The sequence below is a fragment of the Rhinatrema bivittatum genome, chromosome 4 (assembly GCF_901001135.1).
Source record: "Rhinatrema bivittatum chromosome 4, aRhiBiv1.1, whole genome shotgun sequence".
NCBI lineage: Eukaryota > Metazoa > Chordata > Amphibia > Gymnophiona > Rhinatrematidae > Rhinatrema > Rhinatrema bivittatum.
The window spans coordinates 46034905-46060033 of NC_042618.1; the positions used below are offsets into that span (position 1 = coordinate 46034905).

The 25129-nt window shown below is 43.8% G+C and overlaps 1 protein-coding gene and 1 long non-coding RNA gene across 3 annotated transcripts in view; one reads left to right on the forward strand and one right to left on the reverse strand.

The window, feature by feature from the left end:
- LOC115089778 overlaps window positions 1-25129 on the reverse strand; it is a 79826-nt gene that overhangs the window by 42583 nt on the left and 12114 nt on the right. For both annotated transcript variants that reach the window (XR_003856228.1, XR_003856227.1), the window contains 2 exons: window positions 13178-13227; window positions 4461-4618 (listed from right to left, as the gene is read on the reverse strand). This is a non-coding gene — a long non-coding RNA (uncharacterized LOC115089778). The remainder of the gene's footprint in view (window positions 1-4460; window positions 4619-13177; window positions 13228-25129) is intronic.
- The window catches only part of LOC115089773 (inverted formin-2-like), a 48330-nt gene that overhangs the window by 21633 nt on the left and 1568 nt on the right, over window positions 1-25129 (forward strand). The window contains exons 9-15 of the mRNA XM_029598066.1: window positions 2093-2163; window positions 4097-4214; window positions 8509-8673; window positions 11817-11919; window positions 13567-13731; window positions 14817-15743; window positions 18010-18069. Of these exons, the coding sequence (XP_029453926.1) occupies window positions 2093-2163; window positions 4097-4214; window positions 8509-8673; window positions 11817-11919; window positions 13567-13731; window positions 14817-15743; window positions 18010-18062 (1602 nt within the window). The 3' untranslated portion in view covers window positions 18063-18069. The remainder of the gene's footprint in view (window positions 1-2092; window positions 2164-4096; window positions 4215-8508; window positions 8674-11816; window positions 11920-13566; window positions 13732-14816; window positions 15744-18009; window positions 18070-25129) is intronic.

Below are 25129 nucleotides of genomic sequence, written 5' to 3' on the forward strand. Positions count from 1 at the left end.
CCATATTTAAAAAAGGCTCCAGGGGCGATCCGGGAAACTACAGACTGGTTAGCCTGACTTCAGTGCCAGGAAAAATAGTGGAAAGTGTTCTAAACATCAAAATCACAGAACATATAGAAAGACATGGTTTAATGGAACAAAGTCAGCATGGCTTTACCCAAGGCCTCACAAATCTGCTTCACTTTTTTGAAGGAGTTAATAAACATGTGGATAAAGGTGAACCGGTAGATGTAGTGTACTTGGATTTTCAGAAGGCATTTGATAAAGTTCCTCATGAGAGGCTTCTAGGAAAAATAAAAAGCATGGGATAGGTGGCGATGTCCTTTCATGGATTACAAACTGGCTAAAAGACAAACAGAGAATAGGATTAAATGGACAATTTTCTCAGTGGAAGGGAGTGGGCAGTGGAGTGCCTCAGGGATCAGTATTTGGGACCCTTACTTTTCAATATGTTTATAAATGATCTGGAAAGAAATACGACAAGTGAAGTAATCAAATTAGCGGATGATACAAAACTGTTCAGAGTAGTTAAATCAAGAGCAGATTGTGATAAATTGCAGGAAGACCTTGTGAGGCTGGAAAATTGGGCATCAAAATGGCAGATGAAATTTAATGTGGGTAAGTGCAAGGTGATGCATATAGGGAAAAATAACCCATGCTATAGTTAAACAATGTTAGGTTCCATATTAGATGCTACTACCCAAGAAAGAGATCTAGGCATCATAGTGGATAACACATTGAAATCGTCAGTTCAGTGTGCTTCAGCAATCAAAAAAGCAAACAGAATGTTGGGAATTATTAGAAAGGGAATGGTGAATAAAACGGAAAATGTCATAATGCCTCTGTATCGCTCCATGGTGAGACCGCACCTTGAATACTGTGTATAATTCTGGTCGCCGCATCTCAAAAAAGATATAATTGCGATGGTGAAGGTACAAAGAAGGGCTACCAAAATGACAAGGGGAATGGAACAGCTCCCCTATGAGGAAAGACTAAAGAGGTTAGGACTTTTCAGCTTGGCGAAGAGACGGCTGAGAAGGGGATATGATAGAGGTGTTTAAAATCATGAGAGGTCTAGAAACGGGTAGATGTGAATCAGTTTTTTACTCTTTCGGATAATAGAAAGACTAGGGGGCACTCCATGAAGTTAGCATGTGGCACATTTAAAACTAATCGGAGAAAGTTCTTTTTCACTCAGTGCACAATTAAACTCTGGAATTTGTTGCCAGAAGATGTGGGTAGTGCTTTTAGTATAGCTGTGTTTAAAAAAGGATTGGGTAAGTTCTTGGAGGAGAAGTCCATTACCTGCTATTAATTAAGTTGACTTAGATAATAACCACCGCTATTACTAGCAAGTGTAACATGGAATAGACTTAGTTTTTGGGGTACTTGCCAGGTTCTTATGGCCTGGATTGGCCACTGTTGGAAACAGGATGCCGGACTTGATGGACCCTTGGTCTGACCCAGTATGGCATGTTCTTATGTTCTTAAGGGGGGGCGCCATGCACTACGCAAATTAGGGGGTCGTGGTTACCGGCAGTCTGCCGGTTATGAAAATTGATGCCGAGTTTATCGGCGTCAGTTTTCATTACTGCAGCTGGCCAGTTATGAAAACCGATGTCTAGCAGCTTTTCTGCTTTTCTATACTTTTATCAGTACGCTCAGCTATTAACACCTGCTCCAGGCGTTAATAGCTGAGCGATAAATGTATATTTGCATGTGATGAGCGCTAACTCATTCACGCTGCTCGGACCGCGTGCTAAATAGGCGCTAATCCCCGTAATCCATTAGGGGGTGGATTAGCACCTATTTAACCCGCATCTGACATCGGGTTAAACAGTGCGCTCGGCTAAGCGCACTGTATTGCATCGGCCCCTTAGCCATCCACACAAATGGCAGCTGCAAATGGCAATTTTAGCACTGCGTACTTTGCAATTGCTAATCTTTCAAAGGGACAACAATGAGGGCAGTTTTTTGTTTTTTTTAAATTACCCACAATAATACACACAGTAAAATTGCCCATGTACGCTGCAGATAACGCGGGCTATTCAAAATTGTTCCCTAAATTCTGTCTCTCCATTTTTTTTTATAGGAAGTTGAGAAAAACCACACAGATCTGTTGCATCTTCCAGACGACCTTGAATCAATTTCAAAAGCAGCTGGGTACGAGTCAGTTTTGTTCCTTTAATTTCCCTCCGGAGGTGGTGTGGTTTATGGGATAGGCCAATGAACTCCGAGCCAGACAGTCTCCTTGAACTCGGGCTCTCCCTCTGACCCTTTTTCTCCCTGTGCCTCCATTTACATAAGTGTAACTGGGGAATAAAAATATTATCTAAAATCACAAACCAATGGCCTATCCATTCTTGGTTAATCATGTGACTGCATGATTGGAAACTCGAGCAACAAATAGATTAGAGAAAAGAAAGCCAACATAGCAATGGGGACTCCGTCCTCAACCACTCGCAACACGATGTAGTGCAGAGTTTTGGTAGCTGTGCTGGTCTTAGAGAAAACTGAAGCCTCTGTAGGATGCAAGACCCTCTTTGAGAGAAATTTTCAAAGGGATTTCCACCAGTATAAAATATTTTACTCATGTAAATGACCTGTCTAAAAATTGTGGTTCGTTCCACAAGGTGCGTACGCTTTTACCCGGCATCTGAAAAGCTCAAGTACCGCAGTCTCTTTTCTTAGCCTTTTAAAAGGTATTGCAACCTACTTAGGCCGCAGATTTTACAGCAGAGAGTGGGGTACATTCCAGCTGCATCCATTCACCGGCGCATAACATCCGCTTTTCATCAGTCAAAATGACCTTTTTTCGAATGTGCTTTTTTTACCTCACTGGTAGCATTTGAAGCTGTCGCCCATCATATCCTTTGCTTCTGGGAACTTTTAAGAGAACCCTTTGCAGCTGAATTCAGAACCAATGACACTTGGCACTTGTCCCATATTCCATTTTTATAAAATTGTTTCTTTTTTTTTTCCTTTTATTTACAACAGGTATAAAATGTCTCTGAATCAATGGAAATGCAGAAATGTAGATTATGACAGTGGGTGAAGACCATTAGGACTGTGTTCCCTTCTGCTGCAACACTGCAGACCAAACCTGATCCCCGGCTCTGTCCGACCACCCCACCCCCCTACCCCCACCTCAGTAGTCCAGATCATCTTGCGTGCCCTGGGCTTTCTTAAATTCCAGTACTACTTTTGCCACCTCCACCTCCACTGGGAGGATTTTCTGATTAACCTCCAAGCATTAACATTTTAGTGAAACTTGTGATTTCAAGGGCCTGTATTTATGAGTCAACATTGCTGCCAGCATTAATGTTTTCCTGGTATTACTCCAAAATGCGTGCAGAGTTCTCTGTCATTGGGCCTCATTTCTCAGTTTTGGCATCGGGGTTGAATCTTCAAAACATTTACGCATGTAAAATTAGCGTACGTGCACGCAAGTAGCTTGCACTCGCTTACACGCTGTTTTATGGGCATCAAAAGTATGTGCCCATTTTCAGTCTTGCGCGCATATTTGTGTGCGCAAAAAAAAGGGGGCGGTGTAGGGGTGTTCCGGGGCAGGACCAAGAGGCACATACGCAATATTTTATATTTTATAAGGGACCTGTGCACGTACATTTCACAACTTATTTGCGTAATTTTAGCCCTGATGAATCTGATGTCAACTGTGCAAGACAACTTATCTATTTCAGGGCTTCCCAAAGCTTTCCTGGGGACCCCACAGCCAGTCAAGTGTTCGGAATATCCACAATGAATATGCATGAGATAAATCTGCACACGTTTATCTCTGAAGCAGGTCTAAAGTTATCCGGCTAACCTAGCTGGATATACCTGATATTTGGCTAGGTTAGCTGGATATTCTAGCCCCTTCCTGGAATGCCCCAAAAATGACCCTTTTATATCCAGCTATAATTTCCAAATTAGCCATATAAAGTTTCAGTTATCCGTCTAAATGTGTTTTGAATATCGGCCTCCTTATTTGCTGCTTTAAGTAACGGTGGGGGGGGGGGGGGGGGGAGGCTAGGGGCAAGGGTTAACAATTTACATTTGTTAATTATTTGTGTTAATGAATTTTTCATCATTCCAGAATTAACATTGATAACATATACTCTGAAACAAGTGGCAATTTAAAAAAGTTACTGGTTACAAAGGGTAAACTTTCATCAACAAATGACATTCAGGAGCAGTATGAAAAGCCCATTCAGGTGAGTGACTTGAGGTTTTGTTCCCTCTAATACCTTGCCCTTTTACATTTCTTACATAATTTTAATCTTTTTATTGTTTTTTTTGTATTGTTTAATGCATATTATTTGTAAATTATAGGAGACGTTTAGAACTGTCTGTACTCAGAAATCTTGCTCAGAATCAGGGCTTGTTTTGTTTGAGTTAGGTGGTGTATTTAAAAAAAAACAAAACAAAAGTTTAGAAAATGATCATGAATTTTAGCTTACCTTGTCAATTTTCTTTTGGTTAAAGGCTACATCCATGCTCCCAACTGAGCCATGGGGCCTCAGGGACAGACTAGCCCTTCCCCATCTCTTATTCACTGCTCTTCTTAGGCTCCTGACTTCCCCCAGAATCCAGTTTGAGCCATCCCTCAATGGCATAACTATGAAAAACACAGAGAGAGAAAAACAGGAGATTAGCCAAACAACTTGCACAGCAGCTTCTGTGTCCATGGACCCCTCACTCTGCTTGTTTTTCACCTTTGTAAACTAGGGAAAATCAAAGCAAGGTGTATCTGTTAGCAGAAAAGGAAGTAACAAGGAGAGACAGCATTTCTGTTCTGTTACACTTTACCTCAATCTGGACTTTAGGGACTGAACTACTCAGATTGAACTACTCAATCTGGACTTTAGGGACTGAACTACTAAAGGGAATGAAATACTGCAGCACACTGCAGCACAGTGAACACGTTTTCCAAAACTTGTGTTTTTTCAATATTTAGTGAACTTGTAGATGGAGCTCCAAGTTGCCTCTCTACAGGTCTGTTGAAGTGAAGTTTTTTTGGTGAAAGATGTAGCTGCTGATCTTGTAGAAGGTGCTTTTATGAAGCTAGTTTGGGTATTTATATGCTCTTTTGCAAGCTTCAGTAATATAGGGTTTTAGCCATCTGGAAAGGATTGTCTTAGAAGTTGGTTGTCTGTTTTTTGTTGTTTTTTTTTCTAATTCCAAAAAGCATTCACACTTTGAATCTTTTTCATACTGCTAAACCATACCCCCCCTCTTTCTTGCAATCCTACATTTTGACCTGAATGGAACTTTGGTTTTTGCCTATGACAGTTAATTTGCTCCCGCACAATACTTAAATATTAATATTTTATGGTTTTTCATAGTTAATGAAGTTAGCATTTTTTTTTTGTAAAGACTTTTCTGTTAAATGTTTTACTGTTTTCAAACTGTTATATGTAAAGCTGGTTGCTAAATTATTGTTTCACTGTAAACCGAGGTGATGTATAGCTATACGTACCTCGGTATAAAAGAATCTATAAATAAATAAAAACTTACTTTGAGATTCTGAAATCCATGTTCTTGTAGATAGATTTTTAAAGCTCTTTCAAGAGTGTAGATGCCTGTCTTTGTCATCCTGAAGGTTGGTTACTATGACCCTTTTTTTGAATAAACGATGGTGTTGATTGAAATAATATAAATACTTTTTTAAAAAAAAGGAAAAAGGAGAGGAAGTATTACAATTTTCATTACTGACCCTGCTGCATCACTGAAGGGATGAGATAGCAGCTTCAACCAGCATCTGTATAAGCTCCCAGAGCAATTTTGCTGTTGTCAGCTGCCAGGATGTGCAGCTCAGAGACTACACCGTCTGCTCTCTGTTTCATTCTGCTATATTGATCTTTGTAAATTTATTTATTTATTGCTTTTTTTTTTTATACCGACGTTTGTTGACACATCACATTGGTTTACATAAATATATAAAGCATAGAAATAAAATAAAATACAATGTTGCATCTCAAAATTCAAGAACAGTTAATTAATATGAGCAATAAAATAAGCATAAAAATACAAATAAGAACATAATAAGAAACTAATCATTATAAACAATCAAAAATATAAAAATAAAACTATAAGAAAATAAAAACAATAAAAAGACTAAAAGAAGACTCTGCTTTTAGGCTTTAACTGTCAAAGTAGATAAATATTAAGTGAAGGCCTGCTGGAAAAGCCAGATCTTCAGCTTTTTCTTAAGTGTGCAAATTGGTCTTAAGTCTCAATTCTTGTGGCATTGTTTTCCAGATAGAAGGACCTGCAAGTGATCATGAACAGAAATGAGGTGTGCTAGTTTTGGTGATGGTATTGGTAAGGTTCCATTGCTGGCAGACCTGGTAATTCTTTGCGGAGTCTGAAAATGAAGGGAGGCATTGAGCCACTCTACTTTTTGATTATATAGAGTTTTATGGATTAATGTTAGGCACTTGAAGAGAATTCTATATAATATTGGAAGCCAATGAAGATCTTTTAAAATGGGTGTGATATGGTCATTTCTTCATGTGTTTGTAAGTGCGATGGCGTTTTTTACCGGTTGAAGAGGTCTGAGTGTGGATGCTTTAAGTCCTAACAGTAAGGTATTACAGTACTCTACTTTGGAAAAACTTAGTGCCTGCCGAACCATTCTAAAATCTGTCTGATGGAGAAGGGGGTCTTACTTTTTTTAATACTTGTTATTTATAATAACAATCTTTGATTGTTGTGCTTATGAATTTTTTTAGATTTAATTCAGTGTCGAGTATTACACCGAGGTCTCTCACCTCTTGTGCAATGTGGTATTTAATTTGATTAACATTAATATCAGATAAGATTTTATCATTTAGTTATGACAGATTAATAGAAGCTCTGTTTTAGAAGAGTTTAGCGCTAAACTCATTTGAGTTAGCAGTTGATTGATGGCAGAAAGGTAAATCTCCCAGAGATTGAGGGCCTTAGCTATGGAATCAGTGATGGGAATTAGGATTTGCACATAAAGAGTTAGGGCTGCTGTTATTTCGTTTTAAATGATAAACACCCACAAATCAACCCTGGTGGGGAAAAAATGAGATTGGTGTTTCTTGAATAAACACTAGAAAAACATGGGTTTCCCATCTTGCCCTCCCATCCTCCCCCACACCTCCTTATCCTTTCTTTTTTTGAAATTTTCTACAAAGTATGCATGGCAAAAATACCTGCATGCATTGCAAACGTGAATTCTTTGAAAACTGCCCCATGTTACGCTGTGTGGACGACAAAGGTATTTACACTGAGTAATTACTTACTAGTCTGCTTTGGAGTCGCTCTGAAGATTTCCCCCTTCTTATGCTACTTCTTGTGTATCCCATGTGTTTACAACCGCTGGGTGAGGCAGAAAGATATAAAAGGTGAACTGTAAGTCAGTGTTTCCCATCCCAGTCCTGAAAGGCACACCTCACCAGTCTTGTTTTCTGGAAAGCCACAATGAATTTGCACAGGAGACAGAGAAAGAGAGAGAGATACACAAAATATTTCAGGAATCACTTTTCCCGCAGCAGTTGCTATTTGGCAAAACTCAAATATTTACCATGGTTCATCTTCCTAGAAGCCTCAAAGAACTTGGGTGAATTAACACCATAGAGGGTAATTTTCAAAAGCATTTAGACACTTAAAACTGTGTTTTACACATGTAAAAGCACTTTACCCATGTAAGTGGGCTTTTGAAAATTGCTACAATATAAGCCATTAAATTGTCAGTGGCGCTAAGTGCACTTTGAGGGGCAGATTTTCAAAAGGTTACACGCGCCGGGCATAAAGCCCCGGGACACGTGTAAGTCCTGGGGCTTGCAAAAAGGGGCGTGGCGGGGTCAGAGGCTCCTGGCACAGCGGCCATTTGCTGCTGTGCCGGGGATCACGCAACTTACTTCGGCCCCAGGGCCGAAGTAAGTTTTAAAACAAAAGAAAAAAGAAAAAGATAGGGAGAAAGGGCGGGGGAGGTAGGGGAAGGGAAAGTGCGGAAGGGAGGGGAAGGTAGGGGAAGCTGGGGGAAAGGAAGGTGGGGTAGGGAACGGGGGAAGGCAGTGCGGCTCGAAGCACGCAAGGTGCACAATTGTGCACCCCCTTCAGCGCATCAACCCCTGATTTTATAACATGCGCAGCAATGTTATAAAATCGCGTGTCCATGTGCGCACGCCAGGTAGCGCGCACACATGGACGCGCGCTCATATCTATTAAAATCTATCCCTAAGCGCTTAAGTGGGCTTTTGAAAAATGCTATGCTAATAATGTTGCATTTACACATATAACTTCTTTGAAATACCTCCATAGGTTTTTGTCGGTAATTTTATTAGTTTTGCATTGTAAAAATAAGTGAAATCTTTACAGAACGCTGCATTTCTGTGCGAAAAAGGTGATATTTTGTAAATGCTTGAAACTACATTTGTCTTCATAAATGGATCCGCACGTTTGAATGTAACCTGCGCATATTTAGAGAATTCTGTAAGCTGACCTGTTTTTTTTTATTATTAAATGTGCTTCTAGGATAGTATAACTGCATTAGAAGAACTTGAGGGGCAGCTCAAGGATATTGAGGAGAAGAAGAAAGAGCTCGCTGAATACCTCTGTGAAGATCTCAGCCAGTTGTCTTTGGAAGATCTGTTCACTACCATGAAAACATTCAGGGAACTCTTCCTCAAAGCTCAGAAGGTTGGCATTTATGTATACGTTTCGCTACGCTGGTTGAATTAAGATGAATTGCTTCAGAGAAAGGGTGGTGAATGCATGGAATGGCCTCTCAATATAAACTGTGGAAACAAAATCAGTAACATAATTCAAGAAAGCCTGGGATAACCACAGAGGGCGTACCAGGCTACCAAGAAGAGGAGAGAGGAAAGTCCGAGATCAACTGGAGTCTACGGCAATGCATCAGGAATGAAAGTGGGCAGACAAGGTGGGCATGAGGCTCCCTTATCTGCCACCATATACTGTGTATCTGAGTAATTGTACATCTCAAAAAAAGCTGTTTGCAGAAGGCCAAATTTAGGTTTGGAGCATGTCAAATATATATATTATTTAAATAAAACTGAACAGGAGTCAAACCTGAGATCTTTTCCATAGGAAAATTTATAGCCATGTCCCAGGTTTCTAAAATTCCTCCAGAACTTTCTCATCATGTACTGGTGCTGGAGTGCATGTTTGTCCTGGTCAGTGCACACCACTTACCTCTATGCAGAACTCTCACTCTCTACCTCCATTCCCCCACTCCACCCCATCCATATGCAGCCCCTTCTCCTCTTTGCTCCCTAACCTTCACCCCCTCACAGGGGCGGTTTGGCCTATCGGGGGATAGGGCTTCCCCCAGGGGGCCGGTCGCTCCCCTCATATGGTTTGTTTTTGGAGGGTTTTTTTTAAATAAGAAATCGCGCCAAAGAAAATGAGCCAGGGCTGCTGCAGCCCGAAAAAAGATCTACAAAGCCGCAGCAGAGCCGATGAAGCCACGCTGGAAATGAGGCCCGTGGGCTGTGCCACAGCTCATTCTGCTGTGCCTAAAGAAGACCTGCGAGCTGCAGCAGAGCCCATCCTGCCACAGTGTGAAGAGAGATCTGCGGGGCCGCTGAAGAGGACCCGCATGCAGCGCCGGTGCACCCCCGGTCTGGGGGCAGCGATAGCATGAATTCTCCTTCTTCCTGTCTGCATGGCCTGGAAGAGGAAGTGGTGGGTCCGCACGAGCGGGAAGAAGAAGAGGCCATGCAGGGAAAAGAAGAGCATCGGCCATTGCAGGAAAAGGAAGTATTGACCCCAAGTTCGCGCAGCATCCAAGAAGCAGCAGCAACAGCGTTCCCGTCTCAGCCTCCCCCTCCATGCAAGCATTCCCCGGGCCGTCGCAAGAAGAGGCATCAAGCGCCGGAGGAAAAGCAACAGCGCCACCTCCCCCCCACAGGAAACAGAGCAGTATCAGCCCCTGTGGCCTCAAGAAAAATGGAGTCCCTCTGCCATGGGAGCTGAAAGAGGAGGCTGCTGCTGTACTTCTACTGGGGAGGGGGGAGGAAGTGAATGGGTGATAGCATATGTGTGTGTGTGTGTGTATCTGTGAGGGCATGTGTAGGTGAAAGAGCATGTCTGTAAGGACATGTCTGTGTGTATGTGAGACAGTGTGTTTGTATGTGTGTGAGTGTGAGAGCATGTCTGAGACAGCACGTCTGTGTGAGTGTATCTGTGAGATCGTGTATGTGTGTGTCTGAGACAGCATGTCTGTGTGAGTGTATCTGTGAGATCGTGTATGTGTGTGTCTATGAGAGCATGTCTGTGTGTGTTACTATGTCTGAGAGTGGGTCTGTGTGTGTGACAGCATGTTCTATGATTGAGCATGTGTGTATATATGAGAGAGAGAGATTGTGAGGATCAACCTCTCGCCTCTCCTCGGCTAATTCATGACAATCTCAGGGCATCTGGAAATCAAAAGATTCCAGGTATGAACAACCAGGGATTTTTTATCCTTTTTAAGTTTTAAGTATTGGATGGTGTTTGAAATATTTTATTGGTCTTTGGAACATTTCTATGAGTTTTAAATTATTAGATGTTCTATTTGCCAGCTGTTTTGAAATATTCTTATTATCAGTATGGTTTTATTTCTATTGATCACTTATATTTACTGATTTTGATGTTTTCTGAGGAATTGTAATATTTCTGTTTTTCCATTGTTGCACTGCATAACAGTCTGGTGTGTTACAGTTAACAGTTCAGTTTTTGACTGCATGTTTGTATTAATATTTTATGGTTACTTTATTCTGCATTTTGTGAGGGTCTGTTTGTATTTTGCATGTGTGACCGAGTTGACATATTCTGCCGGTGTGTATGTTCTGTATAGGGATCTGTAGCAGCTTGGCTTTTTCTGTTTTCCTAATAGTAGGTGAATTGGCATTTTAGGCTCTGGTGTAATAATCGCAGTGTTGTCTTTTCATAAATAGGGTTGTTAGTGTTTGAGTGCTGGCAGTTATTGCAGTTTTGATATGGAGATTTACTATATTGAAATTGTAATCCAGTTTACATGTGGCTTTCTGAGAGCCAAGCTCATACCCAACGCACATTACAAAAGACCTAATACCAATTCCAAGGGTCTTTTTTACTTTTTTGCAAGGTTTTACAGCATTCCATACAAGTATAGTATACATGTTGTAAGTGATATTTTTACCTCACAAGACATTTATTTTGGAGATATTTTAAAGATATTTTGGCTCAGTTCTGTCGGGTTCCTGAGTTAACTTGGCGTGCTTTTTGGGAGCTGTTGACACATGTGCTGCAGGGAAAGTGCATGAGTGTGACAGTTACCCCATGGGTCAGTTTTGAAAAAATCCCCCGGGCCGATATTTTACTGCAATCTGCCCCTGCCCCTGCCCCCTCACTCTCCTTTTCTTCTCCACCCTCCCCATGCCCTTGCCCTGATTGCATCCCTCTCTCTGTCTTGGTTATCCTATGTGATCTTGAATTATATTGCAAAAGATCAGGATACATTTTATTAGGCCAGTGCAAATGCTTTGGGTAGAAACATTGCCTTAGAACTTTGACAAACTTCATAATAAGATCCTTCTTCACATCCAACAATATTTCAGCAAAAGCCTTGTTCACAGCTGTTTAATTCACAATACTTAGGAAATCTTTAAATATAAAGGGCTTGGGAATAGACATTTGTCGCCATTGTTGTGTAAGTTACTGGAAACTCAAACAGAAGGGTCAGAATAAAGCAAATGTAAAAAGTTCTCTCATCTACGTAAGGTGGAGGATAATAAAAAGATTTATGCTGAAATCGATTCTTTCTGAATTCTGCTTAAATAGTCTCTATATTTAAATAGGATAACAAAGATAGGAAAGAACAAGCTGTAAAGGCAGAAAAAAGGAAGAAACAACTTGCAGAGGAAGATGCTAAGAGACAGAAGGGAGACAACGGAAAGATCAGTGAGTTGGAGCAATGAATTGGTTGTACACTTAAGTAACATATATGGGAGAATTATTAACCTTTTTTTTCTGTTTTTCTCATGGGAAACTCTGGGGTATTTTCACTGGTAAAACTGGCATTTCCTAGCATGTAGCCAGATGGACTCATTAGGGAGCCCCGCAGGAGAGCGGGGCTCGATATTTCTCAAATTTAGAAGTACATTTTTTCCTGTTCCAAAGAGAATTGTGTTCCCGATAGGGTAGACACAGTCCACATCTGCTAGGAGACGGAGAGATACTGAATGGCTGAAGTCACTGCAGGGGTGGTATCTAAGGTGACGTCAGCTTTGAAACCTGACTCCCGTCTCCATCTGCTAGCAGGACCCATTGGTCCTGAGTCCATCTGTCTACACTAAGGAAAATGAAATTATCAGATAAGTAATTTCTCCAGTCTTCTTTTCACATGATTAAGCTGGGCTCATCTAATCTTAACCTGACTATAAACGGGTCAGATGTTGGAGGGGAAAAGCATTGCATACCCCATACAAACTATAACTCAGCAAAGACATGAAAGAGTAATATTTATATTTCGCATGCCTCACACAGTCGAGCATCGCCTTGTCGCGCAACGATGGGCTGGACAGAAAGGAGGAAGGCTTTAAATGCTTGACCATGTCAGACAGGAGCGATAACTAGCTGCAGCTTGCGTTCCTCAAATGCTGTACATGTACATACCCCAATGACTTTCCCAGTAATTGACCTTACTGAGATGATTAACAGTGCTTAATGCTCGGTGAGGAGAGCGGGGAGGTGGAAATCAACCTGGAGACTCAGCAGCAGTGTTAGGCGCTGCCACGCAGAAGTCCCGGGTATGACTCCTGGATCTGGATTGAGCTCCCTATGTCAGCTGGAGCTGGAGATGCTATAGAATCAGTGTTTGCAACCCGTGGGGGGGGGGGGGAGAGGAAGGGAAAGGAAGTAAGTCTCAGCCATTGCAGAATAGCAATACCTACTGGCTAAATGGGGTCCAGATGTGCTGGCCTCCAGAAGATGCGGTCTACAGTCACTAGTCAAGGACTATCGCTGCCATGGCTGAGATAAGTAGGAGTTATAAAACAGCAGGAAAACTCTGGGTAGTTGCAAATTGAAGGCTCGCAGCACTGTTGCCCAATAGAGGCCAATTTCAACTGAGCGCAAAAAAGGAGCGAGAAGAAAACTGGTGGAACCAAAATAAAACGGGGCAGGGAAAATAAGGGCAAGAAAGATGGCTGGTGCTTACTTTAAATGGTCGATTTATGTCATGGCCACTCAAGTTTGGTTTCTTGATTTCTAAAAAGGAAAAATAAAAGAAAGATGTTACAGGTGCACTCAGGGTCTTCAGATGTCAGTTTTATTAGTATCAAGTGAATTTTGTTAGTCAGCACTCATCCTTGGAAATATGGCATTGTATGAACGAACAATAATGCATCTTTCTCCAACCAGGATCACATAGCATGAACTAGAACATGAGCAGTAAACAGGCAACCGGATTGCATCACCCCCATAATCTTGTCTGGCGTTTATCAGAATAGTATTATACATAACATAGACATTCCCTAGGCCCCCCCTCTCCCCCCCCAAATTGTTCATGACTCAAAATAAAATGAGTCCATTCCTTTGTATTAATAGTTCGGAAAGGAGGTGTTAAGCTGGAAGAGGGGTGCATTATCGATGCCTTGCTAGCAGATATCAAAAAAGGCTTTCAGCTGCGAAAGACTGCAAAGGTCAAGGGTGAAGCAGAGAGCGCTCCAAAACCAGAATCTACTGAAGCTCCCAAAAATAAAGATGACCCAGGTAAGAGCACAGCTGTGCATACACCTTCCTTCTTAATTTGGGCTTTTAACTGCTTCCTGAGCTGCGATCATGAACCTTGAGTGACTGTAAAGCTTAGCTTTTTTTTTTTTTTTAATTAGCAATTTTTATACAGCTTAGCTTTTTTAACCTGACACCACAATTATTATGAGGTCAATATTCAGAGATATTTAGCCAAATAAATCACAAGTTATCCTGCTAGATGCTGACTTTTGAATATTTTGATCACTTATCAAATTATAGACTAACATAGGGGCATTCTGGGGCAGAGTTAAGTTAGCAGGGTACATTATCTGGTTCACTCTGGTTGTGTAAAGAGTAGTCCTAAAGTTATTCAGCCATTTTTAAGATATCTGGCTATATTCAGTAGTGCAGCTGCACCATTGAATATCCCTCCAAAATTAACTGGATATGTTTATCCAGCTAGCTTTGCAATCCGACTGAATATTACTCTACATCTTGTGGAACAAAAGCGCAAATATTTCTCTAGTTTTACTACCTTTTTGTTTTAGTGAGTGGTGATAACATAATTTGAATTTTATACCTGTAGATCACTTGTGTAGGAGAACTAAGCATAATTCTGTTTTGTTGGAAGTAAAGATTTTTACTTGGTGCAAAATGGCCTGTATGTGCTTCAGAAATTCCTTTTTTTTTATTTGTATTTTTAGGTCATTTGCAATCGTATTGATTTTGTTTAGTACAACAGCTCAACTTTACAGGAATTAGTGAATTCAGGAAAGAAAAAGTAGCTCCCTAAACTAACCACCTGATAACACAGCGAATGGGGGAATCACGTGCCAACAGAAACTCTGCATGATGATATGGAAACTGTGAAATACTTGGCCTTCTGACTTTTTAATGCAGTACGGTTTAACTTTCAAGCACAAATTAAATTTTGAAAGTAAATTGTTTTGGGGTTTTGTTTTTTTTAAATCCTCTTAACATTCAGCTGTGTAGACAATGGTCCATTTGTCTTGTATTTTGCTTACACATGCATTGTACTTCCTTGAATCATGTCCCATTCTGTACTGAACACGGTGTCTGGTCTATTTTTTTTTATTTTTAAGGCAAAACTACTCATTCTGTGGAGGAAGAGGTGAAAGGAGTGTCACTCGTGCGGCTGTCTTTGGTGAATATAGCACAGCCCAAAATCGCTGATGTCGCTGAAGCCGTTCCGCTAAAGGTCACAGTTGAGGATGTCACGCAGCTGCCTCCTCCTAGCAAACCGCCATCCAGCACTGGTGAAGAAAGCTTCCAGGAGCTGCCCTGTGCTGAGAAATGTTCCTTAAAATTATGCAACAATGATGAGGGCCTTCCACAAGAAACTAGTTTGGCTGGAGTCCAGCCCGAAGATACCTATAGCGCACACAGCTGTGACGAAAAGGCCCAAAGCAGCTTCCAGGAACTACCCTGTGCTGAGAAATGTTCCTTAAAATTATGCGACAACGATGAGGGCCTTCCACAAGAAACTAGTTTGGCTGGAGTCCAGCCCGAAGATACCTATAGCGCACCCAGCTGTGATGAAAAGGCCCAAAGCAGCTCCCCCGGCTTGTGTCCTTCTATCCTAAGTGCAGATGGATCCTCTCCAAGGGAGTATGCAGGCACTGACACCAGCTTAGCCAGGGAAAGTAGTAAAATCCATACCGAAGAAACTGAAATCCTTCAACAAAAAGCGATCATAGAGCCCGATGGAAAAATCTTGCAGTCTGAATGTGGAACAGGTGAAAATGAGGGCCAGGACAAACCAGGAGCTGAAAGTCCTGAAGGCACACTAGGTATGGAAAACGCAAGGACTCAGAATACTGGACTAAATCCAGATGAGATTGAAAACGACGACCTTGGTGATCAGTCCATCCTGGAAAGATCCGTAAGCGAAGAGCAGGTGACGGACTCCCCCAGTTCTGCGTCTGTTCCTCATTTGCCAGAAGTTTCTGGGAAGCTCACCAAGAGAGGGTCTGGAAGACACAAAAATAGGCACAGCAAACATGAAGAAGGTAATTCTTATTCATCTGCGTCTAGATTTTCTGGCCTCACGGCGCTTTTGGCTTTGATAGTGTTTTGTTTATCCTTTGGTGCTCTGTACTGTTCCTTTCTAGGCCTGCAGTGTTTGGTTTTTCAGTATTTCGACCCTGCTGATGAATAAAGAGGATTTTAACGCACAAACGTTGGTTACCAGAGGATGCATTTATTTGTGGGGACAGAGAGTAGTGAGGATGGCAAACGATTTGAATGCCTATCAATGTAGTAATATTCAAGTACTGCCTAATACTAATGAGCATAACATAGATCCAGACATATATGACAAACATCTGTGGAGTAACCATGCGTTACTAGGCATCTTATAAAATCTCGATCTAAAAAATTAGGGAATAATTAGTTTCTAATGACCTATGACCAAATCAGACCTTATAGGTGAAACTGGTCATCTGGCCGCTGGATTTCCACAGCCCTGACTGTGTTGAGGGAAATTGTACCTAATTCAGTTCATAAAAATGAGGAAATACTTCAATGTCTTTAAAAGACAGACCTGTGGAGCTGGGAAATTTGGGAACAGAACTTAATGGCCTTGTCACACATTAGTTCTAAAGCTCTAAGCGACATATAGGGCAAGCAGTCACCAGGATGCATGCCAGAAAGAGTTGAGCGAAGCGAAAATTTTCCATTAAGTTGACCCGATATAAGAGAGTTTAGTGTGAGGTGCAAAACTTGAAGCTGAGTAAATATTCCCTGAAGCAGACTTTGGAGGTGCCCCTTACTTTGACCTTTCCATCTCTTGGGAGGAAGGAAATCCATGAGAGAGTTTCTTCTAAAAAGAGCAAAGTTCTACCCTGTACGCCTACGAATCCGAACATTTACGTAAGAAAAATCTCAGCCAACGTTACCCAGCCTTGAAGATCCAAAAAAATACATTGACAAATACCTGCCAAAGTTGTTGTTTTCCCTGTAGTTTCTAATTTAGTGCGTTGGATGTGTTTGCTTGGGGATTGACTGATGTTCCCACACAGACACAGAGTAGGGATTCCTGGTGCTGGGCTGATACTGAAGATATGAAGTGGAAAGTGATAGATAGATGAATAAATAAATAAATAAAAATTGATGCCTATGTGCTGTACTGTAAAGGAAACTTTCTTTTTGCAAATTGTTAAATTCAGCATTTGCCCCTTCAATTCCACTAATTAAGTGTTTGGAGGGTAACATTCAAAAAGCCCACATAATGGTAAAGTCCGTGTGGACATTATGGGACAAATTTTTAGAGAAGCGTGCGTGGGGTACATTTGTGCACGCTCCCCGGCGCACAAATGTACATCTGATTTTATAACATGCATGCGCTGCCACGTGCATGTTATAAAATCCGGGGTCGGTGCGTGCAGGGGGGTGCACCTTGTGCACCTTGCGCATGCCGAACCCTAGGGGAGGCCCAATGGCTTTCCCAGTTCCCTCCGAGACCGCTTCGAAATCGGAGCGGCCTCGGAGAGAACTTTCCTTTCGCTCCCCCCCCACCTTCCCCTCCCTTCCACTATCTAACCCACCCCCCAGCCCTACCTAAATCCCCCCCCACCTTTGCCGGTGTACCGGAGGACTCAGGACCACCCCCAGACCGCTGCCTCGGCCCCGCCTCCTTCCCGCCCCTTTTTCAAAGCCCCAGGACATACGCACATCCCGGGGCTTGCGTGCGCTGCCGAGCCTATGCAAAATAGGCTTGGCACGCGCGGGGGGGGGGGTTTAAAGGGTTACGCGCGTAACCCTTTGAAAATCTACCCCTATACGCGCAGACTTTACTGAGGATTTTCGAAGTGAACTTCTGAGCACAAGTTTGCTGTGAAAATCCTCGAGTAAGTGGCCAGGTATGCACGGTGATTCACCTGAGTGACGTTACGCCTCCTAGTTAGAGAGAGAGAGAGCGGCACTCGTGCACACACACACTTTATAAAAGCAAGATGTGTGCGCATGTCGGCGCTAACTCCATCACCACCACCCCCACCCCCAGAACGCCTCTGTTCAGATTGGGTAAGAGTACGCATAAAACTGGGTCACGCGTGTATATTTATGTGCACAGAGCCCCAGCCAGTTCTGTAACAGCCCAGTTAAGGGCCTAAGCTCAGGCTTTATGCACGTAAATGACTTTCAAATGTAGCTCCTTGATGACCGTGGGGGTGACTTTCCTCCCAGCATATCATGTATTCTCTCACAGTTGTATTTGTTATATTGATGCTACCATCATGAGCCCAATTATAGCTTCTCTCTTTCATTCAAAAACAGCCATTGCGATTGATACTGGAGCTAATAAGTCAAGGGGCTGTGAGATACAATGAGGTACAGGTATGTGAGTATGCAGAGATATTTTATGTACACTAACTGGCCTTTGGGACTTTAACTGCACTAACTGACACCATCAATATTTTGATCACTGAAACTAATCTTCTCTTTAAATCTCTAACAGTCGTTTGGGGTTTGTTTGGGTTTTCATAAGATTTCCGCACTCTCCAGATTACTGCCTTCTGGAAAAATGCCCGCTAATGTCAGTGCCTTAAAATGAAAACAATCTGGTGGAAGTTCTCATTGCACATAAAACCGGCATTTCTAATGATGGTTGCTGTTTGTTTTCTCCCCAAAGGAGGCCATGCAAATGTTCTGCCTTTCGCTGTCTTTGAAATGACCTCTTAACTTTTGATTTTCTGCTTTACTTTCCCTCTCTTGCTTGATTGGAGTCTTGTTTTCAGGGCTGTGCGGTTCGTTGTGTAAGATGTACTCTGAGTTCAGTTTAGAGTCTGGAGTGTGTTCATTTTCCCTTTGGAAGCCCCTTATCAGCAAATACCAGAGAGAGGGAGGAACAGTTATTTGTTTTTATAGAACTTTATTTATATATATAATGTATACTTAAAAAGCAGTTTTTCCCGCAGATAAGCAGGCTGAATTAGCCATGCTGCCTGGGGAATGTCCTCCGGTCCTCTAGGTGGCGGAGTTGTGTGTGCCCTCTCCCACGCGGCTCCCAGCTTGCCTCAGTCTTGTTCTTCCACATTGCAGGCTGCACGAGGAGCTCCTCTTTCCTATACTGTTGGCATTTTTTGGCTACAACTTTTGAATACTTTGCTGCTAAACAGCAAGGTGGTGATGCAGAGACCGCTTGGCTTTAAGTTTTGCCAGTGCAGAAAGGTTATGTCTGTAACAGATGGCTGTGTGCGCTGTTACATTTGCCTAGGGCCAGACCATGACCCATCCAGCTGCAGGGACTGCGGCTGCAGCACCTCGCCGATGCACATGCGTCGAGGCATAAGAAACACGACGCAGGATCGAGGCACTGGAGAGCATCGGTCAATGCATCGATGAACTGACTCAGGGACCCATCTCCGAAGCACTATGCATTGGTGAAGAGTGCATCAAAGCAGGGGAGACCCACAGACCATTGGGTCCCACGTACCTCTCTGGCGGATAAGGGCTTGTTGCCTACAGCCCAGCCGCTAGCCTTGTTCCAGATCTGGAGCTCGTATTGTCAGATGTGGAACAGACGTTAGGCCACGGGCCGATGTGATCTTCCCATTCATCCAGGGTCTTCTCCAACCTGTCTTCAGCGTCGAGGTGCAAACGAGAAGGGTCACATCTTCAAGAGCCCAAAAGGCATAAGTAGCCCCCCTTGTAGAACAGGTGCCCATATGGCCTAGAGGCCCTGACTCTGATATTCTGCTGGCAGCATTGCCTCCCAGAGGGCCTCCAAGGGAACCCTCCCCTACACCATAGGGTACCCTGGCCTCCCAGGCGGACACAAATCTCGGAAATACTGACACAGTTCCTTTCGTCAGTGGAACAACATCACGGCGGAAGGCAGGGAGAGCATTCTCCCCGCAGGACTCCACCTTCACTGAGTGAGGGTGCCGACCAGCAGGTACTAAGCCCCCCCTCTAGATGCACCTCAGGAAGCTTCTACATATGAGTCATTCTCTACATCTCCTACTCTTCGACAGGTTATCATTCCGACCCTCCAGAGGAATAGCCTCAGCCTATCTCCCCGTCAGAAGACCTCTCTTACTCCATGTTCATGGTGAAGGTGGGAAATGTTCTCAATATAGAAACCAGGAAGTCCGGGGTATACTCAAGATATTCGAGACACCAGCAGAGACAACTGCGTTACCCTTGCATGTGGTCCTGGATGATTTAATGTCTAGAGCTTGGCAGTCTCCCTTGTCGGGGCCAGCAGCATCCCGCAAAACAGAATTGAAATTCCAGATGTGCGCATCACCCTTTTATAGCACGGTCCAGCTCCCCCACACTTCCATTGTGGTGGAGTCAGCTATTAAGAGGGCAAAATAATCACGAATGCACTCCAATACCCCTCCAGGGAGGGACAACAAGTATTTGGATAACTTTGGAAGATGTACTACTTTCCAGGCTGCAATGCTGAATGCCAAAATACAGCAGCACCAGTTTTATATCACCCAATACTTGTACAAGTGTCTCCAATCCCTGAAGCCCATTGATGATGAGTGCTGGCCTGGATGGCAACCCACCGGCCAGCTGAATGCGATGGAGAAAGGCCTACGCCACTTGCTCTGCACTATTTAAGAGGTATTTGATACATCAGCTAGAATCACTGCAGGAGCTATTGCAGCCAGATGTTTGGCATGGCTACGGGTGAGTGCTATCAGGGAGGATGTGCATGAGAAGCTCACCGACCTCCCCTGTCTCCCAACCTCTTTGGGGATAAGCTACGAGAGACAGAGGCCCAGCTAAAAGAGCAGAACATCACGGTGCAGTCCCTTACTTCTCCGAGAGATCAATCATCCGGAAGAAGACATTATTCTGCCACCCGGAGAACACACGCTCAACCGCGTACAGGCAGACTCTACCCCTCCTTTCACCTGCAGTCGTACCAACCACCTAGGGGACCACAGCCACTGCAAACACAAAGATGTGGTTGACCACACAAATCGTGTCTTCCACGTGGCCTCATGGACCCAACCAACTCCAAAACCTAGCAGGGGTTTTAGGAACACCCAAACCATCTCCACCGCTAATAGTCCTGAGAAGAAATTACAACCGACAGCTGGGTACTTCAGATCATCAAGGAGGGCTATACCCTGAATTTCAAAACAACACCGACCCTCCTGCATCTCAAACAGCTACAGGGGGATGGAGCGCGCAGCAGGAATGCCCTCAAAGAGGAAGTATCCAGACTGCTTCACCAGGACTGCATCCGCTGACTCCCCGTCTCTTTGAGGAATCGGAGATTTTATTCCCCATACGTTCTCATTCCCAAGAAATCGAGAGGCCTTTGACCCATCCTGGACCTATGTCACTCAAGAGATTCATTTGCAAGAAGTTCAAGATGACTTCCCTCAAGTCCATCCTACCCTTTTTTACAACACAATGATTGGATAAGTACGCTAAACCTAAAAGATGCGTATGCCCACATCCCCATCCACCACACTTGTTGGCAGTACCTCTGATTTAGGGCAATGGGCACCATTTCCAGTACAGAGTACTCCCATTTGGACTTTCGTCATTCCCGAGAGTCTTTACAAGTGCTTAGCAGTGGTGGTGGCCCATCTCAGGAAACAGGGAATATAGCTGTTTCCTTACCTTGTCGACTGGCTGCTAGTTGATCCTCCCTGCAACGCAGCCTATGAATCACCATCCGATACCTGGACGAGTTGGGCTTGCTTATCAACTACGAAAAGTCCAACCTACAGCCAACCCAAACCCTTCAGTTTATTGGGGCAGTAATCAACACGAAAGTAGGCAAGGCATCCTAGTCGGAATCCAGGGGTCATGTTCTGAAGACCCTGGCTACACAACTGCTGGCAGTCACACACACACCCCAGCCCGACAAGTATTGACCATCATGGGGCACATGGCGGTGCCAATCTACATGGTGCCTCACTTGCGCCTACTTATGCGCCGACTACAGTGGGGCCTGAAAACACAATGGACACAGCATCTGCACCCCCTGTCATGACAGGTCAAGGTCACCACGAGCATGAAAAGGGATCTCCAGTGGTGGCTGCGCCCTATGACACTGTTTATGGGAACGCCCAACCGACAGCCAGCTCATCAGTTCATCCTTACCATAGATGCCTCTAGCAAAGGCTAGGGTGCCTATATAGATCAGTTTCAAACCCAAAGCCAATGGTTAGACTGGGGGAGAATGCAGCAAATAAACCTGTTGGAACTACGAGTGATCAAGTACGCATTGCACACTGTCAGGGACGCCCTGCGGGAAAGACAGCCATGGTCCACACAGACAACCAGGTGGTGATGTTTTACATAAATAAGGAAGGGTGGTCCGGTTCGTGGAGGCTCTGCTGAGAAGCCTACACATCTTGGAGTGGGTGTTGTTCACACTCCAAGCGACTTATCTCTCCAGTATAGGAAACTCAAGAACAGACAGGCTCAGCAGGATTTTCCATCCCCATGAATGGGAACTCAATTAGGAGGTGGCAAACTGCCTCTTTCAAGTGTGGGGCCACCTCTCCACACTTTGCCACAGAGAACAACAGGAAAGTGCCCGTGTTCTGCTCCGTCTACCCCAGCAAACACCATTTAGCACAAGACGCTTTCCTCATCCCGTGGATGGAAGGACTGCTATACACCTTTCCCCCCATCCCACTCGTATCGAGCACCATCCAGAAGTGCATCATGGACAGAGACGATCTCATTCTCATAGTTTCAGCGTGGTACGCATACCTAGTCCGCCTATCAACCAGGCAGCCAGTGCCCCTCGGGTACATTTGGAATCTGCTATCACAGGATGGAGAGTCCCTTCTTCACCCCATGTGCTCCTCCTTCCATCTGACAGCATGAAGATTGAAAGGACAGTATTGACATACCTAAACCTACTACTACCAATTCAAGAAGTATTGGCATCCTCCAGGAAGTATTCCACCAGAAAAAACTACCAAGCCAAGTGGATCAGATACTCAAAGTGGTTCGGAGAGCACGGAGTAGACCATTTCTCCTGCCCTCCGGAATGCCTGCTGGAATACCTCCACTGTATACCAGACAGGATTGGCAATGGCATCTGTCAGAGTACATGTCCTCACTATCGCAGCTTACCACCTCCCCCATGATGGCTTCCCGGTGTCATGCCACCTGCTTGTCTCCAGATTCATGAAGGGCATTCTACGGCTGCGCCCACCAGTTCAGAAGCCACCAGTTCCATGGGATCTCAACCTAGTTCTAGAACAGTTGATGCTCCTACCCTTCAAACATCTGGACTGCATCACATGAGGTATCTCTCCTGGAATGTCCTCTTCCTGGACATTCCTGGACATTCCTGGACATTCCTCAGCAAGGAGGGTCAGTGAACTGCAAGCGTTGGCCCAGTATTCACCATACCTGGAGTTCCACCACAATAAAGTGACATTAAGAACTCATCCTCCCTTCCTCCCCAAGGTGGTATCGGCATTCCACCTTAACCAGACAATCACCTTACCGACCTTCTTCCCGAAGCCGCACAAATCCGAAATGGAAAGACAGCTTCACATGCTGGACTGCAAATGTGCATTAGCTTACTACAAATGGCACACACATTCGGAGTCCAGGGTATCCCAACTCTTTGTCTCCTTCACCCAAACACCCCCAGACTCCCCATCTCCAAGAGAACCCTATCATCTTGGATCTCCCAGTACATCCTGTTCTGTTATATCAGAAGATCAGAAACCCTGTCTACCTCACCAAAGGCCCACCAAGTCAGAGCAATTGCGGCCTCCATCGCTCACCTAAGCGAGGTGCCTATCCCAGGACATATGCAAAGCCGCCAGATAGTCGTCACTGTATACTTTCACTTCACACTACTGCCTCAACCAGCAGGCAGCTGCAGACGCTGTGGTGTGGGTCAAGCTCTCCTGGCAGGAACAACTAAAGAGACTGTCCGCAATGGCGTACCAAATTGAGCACACTTCCTACAAGAACCGGAATGGTCTGCATACCACTTCCAGAGATCATGCAGCACTCAACCTTCCAGCTGTGGACTCCCAGACAGCATGGTTAATTCAGCCTGTTTATCTGCGGGGGAAAAAGCAAGTTTGCTTATCATAAACAGTGTTTTCCGTAGATAGCATGGTGAATTAGCCATGCCAACCCTCCTGCCTCCTCGGACAGTCTCCTAACCATGCAGCACAAGCTAGGATAACAGACTGAGGCAAGCTGGGAGCCGCGTGGAGAGGACTCACAGGCACACAAAGCAGAGCTCCATGTGCTTTGAGGAGCCCTGCTACCTTGAAGACTGGAGGACGTTCCCCAGGCAACATGGCTAATTCACCCTGCTATCTACGGAAAACACCATTTACGGTAAGAAAACTTGCTTTTCTTCATCCATCATAAAAAATACATTAAATGAAATATGGATTAAATGAATGCAAATGATCATTTTTGCACAGTTACTCTTCTCATTTTTGTAACAGGAAAAACAGACTATTTCCCAGTTACCAAGTCCCTTTCCTTAGAATTCAGACATTTATTGCTTTTAATGTTCTTCCATGATAGGGATTTATCCAGTATTTATCCAGCTATCTGGCAACTGGAAGCAGCTGCCAAATAAGTCAGTACTTATCCAGCTATCTGGCACAGGTCATTGCTACTTAGCCAGATAAAGTACTTATTAGGCTAAGTAGCGGCAAACCACACCAGATAGCCAAACTGAATTATCCAGTTATCTGGCTGCTGCTTCCTGCTGCTAGATAGACGGATAAATTAGTATTTACCTGGGTAGTGGCGGCAGTGGCTGCCGGCACTTATCCAGAGAGTTCCTTTTTTTTTTTTTTACTTTTTTTTACTTTTTTAATCTTTTTTTTTTCTATTTTTTTTCAAAACATTGGAATCTTAACTGCAGCTCTGACCCAGGAGAGAAGTTTCCAGTGCTATTAAAATGTGTGCTGGCCAGCTGCAGTCTCTCTGCATCGGGGAGTACTACTTAATGCCTTCTTTTGCATGGGTTTTCCATGCGAAGGAACAAAGCACTACTCCCATTTAGGGACACACATTTTCTGCACACAAAACTCCTTGCTGCGTTGGCAGTAAGTTTTTGCCCAGAAAATGTGCATTCAAGTGCAGGCAGAAAGGTGTGTTCAATTGAATGCACCTTTCTGGATTGGCCAGTCAGATTTTCACTGGCCTCTAGTCTACAGCTATTCTACTGGTAGCACATGTATATTGCCTTCTCCAGGATCTGTGCAGGACTGAGGAAACCCTTATGCTGGTTATATGCCTGTATTCCATCTTCAGCTACTAGACATGTGCATTGTTCTTAAATATGGCTGTTGTAAAGCAACAGCATCCAACTGAGCATGCTCCATGCCCTTCTCTCTCCAGACTTCTTAAAGAGACGCTAACTGTGAAAATACAGTCCACAGGGGTTACGTGTGCATCAGACTTAAAACCTTATTTC